We start from the raw sequence: 10,658 nt of genomic DNA on the forward strand, positions 1-10,658 counted from the left end.
ATCATCCTAACACATGGCTTTCGTTGTCCTTTACTTATAGCACATGGCTGCAGCAAAGGCAAAGAGAGTTTATCTCACATGGACAGATGAGATGGACACTGCATTGTTGGCTGTACTTGTTGAGCATTACAACAATGGTGACCGCTCCCAAAATGGATGGAAGCCACATGTCTACAATGCTGCTACCAAGAATGTACGCGAGCAATGCAATGTGGACATCACAAAAGAAAACATATCATCCAGGTGCAAAACTTTTGACAAGCACTATGAGGTCATTAGTAAGATCCTGTCACAGAGTGGTTTTGGTTGGGATTGGGAAAATAATAAGCTATCAATTGATAGTGAGGATGTCTGGTCTAGATATGTGGCGGTAAGTACATGGATATTTGGTTTCTCACTGTTTTAATTTTATAATAAGACAAGTCACTTGTACTGTGTCTATGTTTTGTGCAGAATAACAGTTTTAATTTTATAAAAAGACAAGTCACTTGTACTGTGTCTATGTTTTGTGCAGAATAACAAGGCTGCAGCTTGTTACAAGAACAAGGTGGTGAAGAATTGGGATGCAATCAGCACTATTTATTCTACAGATCATGCCAATGGTGATGGTGCCAAGACAGCTGCTGAGAGTCCACAAGATCTAAGAAACGCGGATACTTCGCAAAACCCACGTACCGGTATCGGATACCGTATCAGATACGGATACTGCCGGATACGTATCCTGGACGTATCGGAAATTAACACAATTTTCAAATAATAAAAATACGCGGATACTCCCGGGATACCTTGCCGATACCTGTAGGATACCTGATAACCCTTAAAACCACTCATTCGGTTCATATAAAAGCCGTCCGCTCAGCTGTGCCCCTCCGCAATCCCTTTTCGTGCGGCCACAGCAGCCGCCGCCGCTGCACACACGCTCCTCTGAAGCAGGCGTGCAGCACGCCGTAGATCTGCGGCAGCAGCGCTGCTCGACCGCCGCCGCTCGGCCGCCCCTTCGTTCTCCAGCTCTCCGCCTGTGTCTTCTCTCCCTGGACCACGTCCTCAAGCCCTTGCCGCCTCCACACGCCATCGGCGGCCGCGGCTCCTTCCCCTTCTACGGTGAGTCCGTTTTTTCTTCTCTTCTCTAATCTGGTCCTTCCCTTCACTTCTCAGCTATCTCCCTGCTCCTTGTCTGATTCTCCTCTTGTTATTAGATCCAATGGCGACTTCTTCGAATGCTTCTGCATCTACTGATGGTTCTGAAAGTGGAGGATTTCCTATCGCCAACAACCCTGCTATTGCAAGTCAGGTCTTAGCTGCTGCTCGTATGACTCCTCCACCTTCAGATGATGATGCTAAGAAGCCACTGTGGAGGTATGTTGAGTTAATTGAGAGAATTGGAAAGGGTCAGGGGGGCAACTCAAAGATGAGATGTAGACTTTGTGACCATCATTTTCAAGGAAGCTACTCTAGAGTTAAAGCACATCTGTTAAAGATTTCTGGTTTTGGGGTAAAGTTTTGTCGAGTGGTGACTGTACATGTTCTTGAACAACTGCAAGCTGAAGTTGCGGCTGCCAATGCTGCTGTTGCCAGGACCATGCCTAGAGATATTCCACTTCCTATTGAGGGCAACGAGAAGATGAGAAAGAGGAAGGGTGTCTCAGTTATTGAATCTAGCTTCAATCAAGAAGTCTGTAGCCAGCTTGATGAACTGATAGCTAGAATGTTTTATACAGCAGGCCTGCCATTTAATCTTGCACGTAACCCATATTTTAGGAAGGCTTTCATGTTTGCTGCCAATCGGCCAATTGGAGGATATGTCCCTCCAAGCTACAACAAGCTGAGAACAACTCTTCTTGTGCAAGAGAAGACACATGTCGAGAGAATGCTGCAGCCCATCAAGGCGACATTGAGCTCTAAAGGTGTGAGTATTGTATCAGATGGATGGTCAGATGCTCAAAGGCATCCACTCTTGAATTTCTTGGCTGTAACAGAAGATGGTCCAATGTTTCTTAGAGCAATCAACACTGAAGGAATATCCAAGACCAAGGATTACATTTCAGAGAAGATGCTAGCTATAATTGATGAGGTTGGGGCACAAAATGTTGTGCAAGTGATCACTGATAATGCTTCCAATTGCAGAGCTGCTGGTATCATTGTTGAGCAGAAGCACCCTCATATTTTCTGGACCCCATGTGTTGTGCATACTTTGAACCTTGCCTTGAAGAACATTTGTGCTCCTAGGGACGCTGAGGATGAGCTTCATGATGAATTCTAGTGGATCAGCGAGGTTATTGCAGATGCCAGCATGATAAAGAATTACATCATGAATGCCAGCATGATAAAGAATTACATCATGAATCACTCTATAAGGCTGTTTATGTTCAATGAGCATAGCAAGCTGAAATTCCTTGCCATTGCTGAGACAAGATTTGCCTCTGCCATTGTGATGTTGAAGAGGTTTGTTGCTATAAAAGATGCTCTTTCAGTGATGGTAGTGAGTGACAAGTGGTCTGCCTACAGGGATGATAATCCAGGTCAGGCCCAATTTGTCAAAGACAAGATTGTGAATGATGTGTGGTGGGATAAGGTGCGCTACTTCCTCAGTTTCACTGAACCTATCTATTCTATGATACGGGCAGCTGATACTGACAAGCCATGCCTGCATTTGATATATGAAATGTGGGATACAATAATGATAGAGAAGGTGAAGGCTGTGATCTATCGTCATGAAGGGCTAGAACCACATGAAGAATCTGCCTTCTTCTCAGCTGTGCTAGACATCTTGGTGAGTCGATGGGCAAAAAGTAACACCCCCTTGCACTGCTTAGCACACTCACTAAATTCCAAGTACTACACTGAAGCATGGATCAGTGAGGTTCCAAACCGAGTAGCCCCTCACAATGATGAGGAAATTTCAGAAATGAGAAATGCTTGTTTCAGGAGGTATTTTTCTGGTGAGGAACTAAAAAAGATCAAGCAACAATATGCTAATTTCTCTTTGTTTGGGCCTGGATTCAATTCATTTGACTCACTTGAGGATAGAACTTATATGGATCCAAAGCAATGGTGGGGAATTCATGGTCATTCTGCACCAGACCTGAAAAAGTTAGCATTTAGATTACTTGGTCAGCCAACATCATCTTCTTGTGCTGAGAGAAATTGGAGTACCTATGGGCTGATCCATAGTTCCTTGAGAAACAGGTTCTAATTCTACCTCTTATTGTCATTTTCTTAATTGCCTTATTTTTTGCTGCCTGCATGAAGTTTGATTCCAGGTTGCAAATTGCTTTTGTAGGCTGAATCCTGGTCGTGCTGAGGATTTAGTTTTCACACACCAGAACTTGCGCCTTCTTTCAAGGAAAACTGAAGAATACCACCATGGTCCATCAGCAATGTGGGATATTGGAGCTGATACTTTTGAGGCTGATTTTGAGGGTGGTGCTGATTTTCTTGAGCATGCTGATCTGTCACTTGATGAACCAGACCTTGAAAGAGTTCTAGAAGATCTTGGGGCGCTAGGAATAACTGAAAGCTCTGGTGCTGCTGCTGGGTCTGACTGAAGATGTTGGATCGATGGATTGATGGATGATTGCCAGTTTGCCATGGCCAGCTGCTGTTCATGCATCATCATTTCATCACTTTATCAGTTATCGTTTTATCATTTCATCATGTCGTGTCCTTAATCTAGTTGCTATGTTATGTGTGTGTGTGTCGTACCTAAGTTTGAATTATGGCTTGATGGCCTGAACGTTATGCCCTGAACCATGTTATGTTATGTAATATTTATGGTATGTTTTATTTTTTATTTTTTATATATATTGCCGTATCCCCGTATCTGCATTTTGGGGAAAATGGCGTATCGGAGTATCGCCGTATCGCGTACCGGTATCCGTATCCGCGTATCCGTGCAATTTAGCACAAGATTCACCTGAAGAATGTAATCAAGCATCCCCAGATTTACCACAAAAAAAGCAGTGAACTGGTGAAGCAATTCTTTGCATGCTTGGAGATATGAAGACTTCATTTCGAGATGCTCTAAAATCCACCGAGCCATTACCATTGCCTCAGGTCACTCCTCCTGCTGAAATACTTGCTGCACTTGAACAAATACCAGATTTAGCTAGATGTGACCTTTTGTGGGCTTATGGGAAGCTGATCCTTAATGAACGTTTATTCCAAGCGCTTATGGAACTGCCTATGGACTTTAGGAAAGAATGGCTCCTTACGTTGAATTAGAGCAATGGTGGCTGATCAAGGGATGTAATGTACGCTTGCTGTTATGTAATATGGAACTGCCTATGTACGCTTGCTGTTATGGCCCCTTTTAAATTAGGTGTTGTGAAATGTCGTGGTACTTGTAAGAGAGTTGGAATATTGATCATCAAGTATTGACTCTATAATAGATGCTTGTGATCAACATTTATGTGCTGCTGTCATCGATTATTTTCCACGTTTTTAATGATATTATTTCAGTTTCTACTATTTTTTCTGAATATTTTCATGTTTTTTTGTGTAAAGTGATAATATAATCATCCAATAAATGTGCAAGTTGTGAAATACATATTACAATGCATTTACATCATTGTAGACAACCCAGACTACAATTCAACGTTTGTACATCCAAACAGGAATTGGAATTGGTTGATTCCAGCAATCAACTACTTGCACATCCAAAAAATGGCATTGGTATTTGAGGTCATTTCCAATTCCCCTCAGCTTTGGTATTCTGGGCCAATTCAATTCCTCAGCCTCAATATCTACATCCAAACAGAGCCTTAATAGATTCATCTCGCAAATTAGTCTCGATATGTGTAATTAGTTTTGTAATTAATCTATGTTTAATACTCCAAATTAGTGTCCAAACATCCGATGTGACGGGGACTAAAGTTTAGTTCTTGGAACCAAACACCTAAGTATGGTGCAACAGACCCGACAGACAAATTAAATGCATGGAAAGGTTCATGCATCTGATCTACATTGCGAAGCTAGAAAGATATGAGCACATACAAGGAATGCCTATTGTGGTAAATGTAGATGTGCTCCTTCAAGCCATCACTTCAGAGATGCAGAGAAGCTCGATCAGATAAGGAAGGAGAATCAACAACTCCTAACTATACAGGAGCCTGATTTCAGAAAGTCCAATTGCTACGCTAGCACAGCTAACATTCCAGACCAAACTCCAATGCTTTTCCACATTGGACTCATTAGCCGAATAAGATCAAAGATCAGCACAACAAACATAATTTCTAACAACATTAGGAGCCCAACCAATGCAGCTGAAAACAACAGAAGTAAAACCCACAGCCATGGATTATTGAAACCACAACATACAAAATAGATTATATGCCCTACCATAGTAGGGCAACAGGATAGCACAGGCTAACTTCAAACATTAATAAAAGTGGACTAAGCTCCTTCAACTACATCCTTAGAATTCATAGCAGAAAGTAGTCTAGCCTAATGAAAAACTAAAACATAAGCAAACAAAGTTCTTGTGGATTTAAGACCAAATTCCTCGTTTGTTTAACAGTCTTACCACTTGTTAACAACTAGAGTTGCCACAGTGAGGTCGCACAAGTGCACAACGTTCCAGAAGTACCAAACGCACCTTTAGAACGAGAGAGATATGAAGCAAACCTTGGAGATGCTGCCGTATGAAGACGACGAGTAGAAGCAGCGAGAAAGGCAATATCTGTTCAATCCACCGCGCAACGTGGTGCACGTCGTACCGCTGGTACGCACGGTCCCCGCCCCCGTTCCCCGACGTGCCGGCCCCACCACCGTTTGCCTCCGCGTCCGTAGCGCCTGCTCCCCTGCCCGCAGCGGACGCCTGGTCAACCTCCGGGCCGGCGGTCGTCTCGATCAAGTCCTCCAACAAGGTCCCCGCGGCCGGCCCGCCCGTGGCCTCCGTGTCGCCTGGGCCGCCCTGGATCCGGATCGAAACCTCCCCGTCCACAGCGGCGGCGGCGGAGAGAAGGCCATCGACCTCCGACGCCGACAACGGCGACGAGGGCCCCGCGGACGGGTGGTGCGCCGCCAGGGCAGGGCCGGACTGGACGACGCCGGAGTACTCGAGGAGGGCCGCGAGGGGGGCCTGGAGGAGGCTGGAGGCGGAGAAATTGAGGCCATATCGGCGGAGGCCAGAGGGCGCGACGCCAGCGCTCTGACTGGGTCCCCGGCGATCGGAGCCCCCAGCCGGTGGGTCCATCGCCGTCGCCGGCGAAACCCTATATGCCGGCGTCGCACGCGGAGCGGGCCCGACGACGCGGAGACGACCTCTGGAACGGGAGATTTGGAGATCACGTTGGCTTTTCTTGGGTTGGTCTTCTTCGCCTTCTGTTTTGCTTCGGCGTCTGCCTTCACCATAGCGAATTTTTTATTTTTAACACTTTTTTAAACTAATTTCAAATCTAACACTTTTAAATCTAATACTGTTTAATTTTTTTCCAAAATTAACACTTTTGGCCGCGCGCTATTTCCCTGTCGCGGCAAAAGGCCTGTGCCGCGTCATGCATGGTAGCGCGGCGAGAGGGATGACGTGCCGACGACCGGGACGCTGACCGGTGACGTGGCAGGGTCTGCCGCGCCATCCCTCACGGCGCGGCAGTCCCAGATAAACATCGCCCACCGCACGCACGCCCGCGTCCGCCCGCCTGCCCGCACACGCGCCCCGCCGCGCCTTCGCGCCCGCCTGCCGCCAGCTGATACTGACAAGCCATGCCTGCATCTGATATATGAAATGTGGGATACAATGATAGAGAAGGTGAAGGCTGTGATCTATGGTCATGAAGGGCTAGAACCACATGAAGAATCTGCCTTCTTCTCAGCTGTGCTAGACATCTTGGTGAGTCGATGGGCAAAAAGTAACACCCCCTTGCACTGCTTAGCACACTCACTAAATTCCAAGTACTACACTGATGCATGGATCAGTGAGGTTCCAAACCGAGTAGCCCCTCACAATGATGAGGAAATTTCAGAAATGAGAAATGCTTGTTTCAGGAGGTATTTTTCTGGTGAGGAACTAAAAAAGATCAAGCAACAATATGCTAATTTCTCTTTGTTTGGGCCTGGATTCAATTCATTTGACTCACTTGAGGATAAAACTTATATGGATCCAAAGCAATGGTGGGGAATTCATGGTCATTCTGCACCAGACCTGAAAAAGTTAGCATTTAGATTACTTGGTCAGCCAACATCTTCTTGTGCTGAGAGAAATTGGAGTACCTATGGGCTGATCCATAGTTCCTTGAGAAACAGGTTCTAATTCTACCTCTTATTGTCATTTTCTTAATTGCCTTATTTTTTGCTGCCTGCATGAAGTTTGATTCCTGGTTGCAAATTGCTTTTGTAGGCTGAACTTGCGCCTTCTTTCAAGGAAAACTGAAGAATACCACCATGGTCCATCAGCAATGTGGGATATTGGAGCTGATACTTTTGAGGCTGATTTTGAGGGTGGTGCTGATTTTCTTGAGCATGCTGATCTGTCACTTGATGAACCAGACCTTGAAAGAGTTCTAGAAGATCTTGGGGCGCTAGGAATAACTGAAAGCTCTGGTGTTGCTGCTGGGTCTGACTGAAGATGTTGGATCGATGGATTGATGGATGATTGCCAGTTTGCCATGGCCAGCTGCTGTTCATGCATCATCATTTCATCACTTTATCAGTTATCGTTTTATCATTTCATCATGTCATGTCCTTAATCTAGTTGCTATGTTATGTGTGTGTGTGTCGTACCTAAGTTTGAATTATGGCTTGATGGCCTGAACGTTATGCCTTGAACTGTTGAACGTTATGCCCTGAACCATGTTATGTTATGTAATATTTATGGTATGTTTTATTTTTTATTTTTTATATATATTGCCGTATCCCCGTATCTGCATTTTGGGGAAAATGGCGTATCGGAGTATCGCCGTATCGCGTACCGGTATCCGTATCCGCGTATCCGTGCAATTTAGCACAAGATTCACCTGAAGAATGTAATCAAGCATCCCCAGATTTACCACAAAAAAAGCAGTGAACTGGTGAAGCAATTCTTTGCATGCTTGGAGATATGAAGACTTCATTTCGAGATGCTCTAAAATCCACCGAGCCATTACCATTGCCTCAGGTCACTCCTCCTGCTGAAATACTTGCTGCACTTGAACAAATACCAGATTTAGCTAGATGTGACCTTTTGTGGGCTTATGGGAAGCTGATCCTTAATGAATGTTTATTCCAAGCGCTTATGGAACTGCCTATGGACTTCAGGAAAGAATGGCTCCTTACGTTGAATTAGAGCAATGGTGGCTAATCAAGGGATGTAATGTACGCTTGCTGTTATGTAATATGGAACTGCCTATGTACGCTTGCTGTTATGGCCCCTTTTAAATTAGGTGTTGTGAAATGTCGTGGTACTTGTAAGAGAGTTGGAATATTGATCATCAAGTATTGACTCTATAATAGATGCTTGTGATCAACATTTATGTGCTGCTGTCATCGATTATTTTCCACGTTTTTAATGATATTATTTCAGTTTCTACTATTTTTTCTGAATATTTTCATGTTTTTTTGTGTAAAGTGATAATATAATCATCCAATAAATGTGCAAGTTGTGAAATACATATTACAATGCATTTACATCATTGTAGACAACCCAGACTACAATTCAACGTTTGTACATCCAAACAGGAATTGGAATTGGTTGATTCCAGCAATCAACTACTTGCACATCCAAAAAATGGCATTGCTATTTGAGGTCATTTCCAATTCCCCTCAGCTTTGGTATTCTGGGCCAATTCAATTCCTCAGCCTCAATATCTACATCCAAACAGAGCCTTAATAGATTCATCTCGCAAATTAGTCTCGATATGTGTAATTAGTTTTGTAATTAATCTATGTTTAATACTCCAAATTAGTGTCCAAACATCCGATGTGACGGGGACTAAAGTTTAGTTCTTGGAACCAAACACCTAAGTATGGTGCAACAGACCCGACAGACAAATTAAATGCATGGAAAGGTTCATGCATCTGATCTACATTGCGAAGCTAGAAAGATATGAGCACATACAAGGAATGCCTATTGTGGTAAATGTAGATGTGCTCCTTCAAGCCATCACTTCAGAGATGCAGAGAAGCTCGATCAGATAAGGAAGGAGAATCAACAACTCCTAACTATACAGGAGCCTGATTTCAGAAAGTCCAATTGCTACGCTAGCACAGCTAACATTCCAGACCAAACTCCAATGCTTTTCCACATTGGACTCATTAGCCGAATAAGATCAAAGATCAGCACAACAAACATAATTTCTAACAACATTAGGAGCCCAACCAATGCAGCTGAAAACAACAGAAGTAAAACCCACAGCCATGGATTATTGAAACCACAACATACAAAATAGATTATATGCCCTACCATAGTAGGGCAACAGGATAGCACAGGCTAACTTCAAACATTAATAAAAGTGGACTAAGCTCCTTCAACTACATCTACATCCTTAGAATTCATAGCAGAAAGTAGTCTAGCCTAATGAAAAACTAAAACATAAGCAAACAAAGTTCTTGTGGATTTAAGACCAAATTCCTCGTTTGTTTAACAGTCTTACCACTTGTTAACAACTAGAGTTGCCACAGTGAGGTCGCACAAGTGCACAACGTTCCAGAAGTACCAAACGCACCTTTAGAACGAGAGAGATATGAAGCAAACCTTGGAGATGCTGCCGTATGAAGACGACGAGTAGAAGCAGCGAGAACGGCAATATCTGTTCAATCCACCGCGCAACGTGGTGCACGTCGTACCGCTGGTACGCACGGTCCCCGCCCCCGTTCCCCGACGTGCCGGCCCCACCACCGTTTGCCTCCGCGTCCGTAGCGCCTGCTCCCCTGCCCGCAGCGGACGCCTGGTCAACCTCCGGGCCGGCGGTCGTCTCGATCAAGTCCTCCAACGAGGTCCCCGCGGCCGGCCCGCCCGTGGCCTCCGTGTCGCCTGGGCCGCCCTGGATCCGGATCGAAACCTCCCCGTCCACAGCGGCGGCGGCGGCGGCGGAGAGAAGGCCATCGACCTCCGACGCCGACAACGGCGACGAGGGCCCCGCGGACGGGTGGTGCGCTGCCAGGGCAGGGCCGGACTGGACGACGCCGGAGTACTCGAGGAGGGCCGCGAGGGGGGCCTGGAGGAGGCTGGAGGCGGAGAAATTGAGGCCATATCGGCGGAGGCCAGAGGGCGCGACGCCAGCGCTCTGACTGGGTCCCCGGCGATCGGAGCCCCCAGCCGGTGGGTCCATCGCCGTCGCCGGCGAAACCCTATATGCCGGCGTCGCACGCGGAGCGGGCCCGACGACGCGGAGACGACCTCTGGAACGGGAGATTTGGAGATCACGTTGGCTTTTCTTGGGTTGGTCTTCTTCGCCTTCTGTTTTGCTTCGGCGTCTGCCTTCACCATAGCGAATTTTTTATTTTTAACACTTTTTTAAACTAATTTTAAATCTAACATTTTTAAATCTAATACTGTTTAAATTTTTTTTCAAAATTAACATTTTTGGCCGCGCGCTATTTTCCTTATCGCGGCAAAAGGCCTGTGCCGCGTCATGCATGGTGGCGCGGCGAGAGGGATGACGTGGCGACGACCGGGGCGCTGACCGGTGACTTGGCAGGGTCTGCCGCGCCATCCCTCACGGCGCGGCAGTCCCAGATAAATA

At 45.7% G+C, this 10,658-nt stretch overlaps 1 protein-coding gene and 2 pseudogenes across 2 annotated transcripts in view; 2 read left to right on the plus strand and 1 right to left on the minus strand.

Annotated features, from left to right (window-relative positions):
* LOC136509930 (uncharacterized) overlaps nucleotides 1–10,382 on the minus strand; it is a 50,390-nt gene extending 40,008 nt beyond the window's left edge. The window contains exon 1 of one of the 2 annotated variants that reach the window (XM_066504518.1): nucleotides 9,668–10,382. In XM_066504518.1, coding sequence (XP_066360615.1) covers nucleotides 9,668–10,244 — 577 coding nt within the window. In that variant the 5' untranslated portion in view covers nucleotides 10,245–10,382. Of the gene's footprint in view, nucleotides 1–5,622; nucleotides 6,329–9,667 lie in introns of those variants that run through there. The other variant, XM_066504519.1, reaches the window with a different exon arrangement.
* Nucleotides 77–4,221, plus strand: LOC136513510 (uncharacterized; annotated as a pseudogene).
* LOC136509903 (uncharacterized) lies at nucleotides 876–3,637 on the plus strand (annotated as a pseudogene).
* Nucleotides 10,383–10,658: the final 276 nt, after the last annotated feature.

This window comes from Miscanthus floridulus, chromosome 16 (assembly GCF_019320115.1).
Source record: "Miscanthus floridulus cultivar M001 chromosome 16, ASM1932011v1, whole genome shotgun sequence".
Taxonomy (NCBI): Eukaryota; Viridiplantae; Streptophyta; class Magnoliopsida; order Poales; family Poaceae; genus Miscanthus; species Miscanthus floridulus.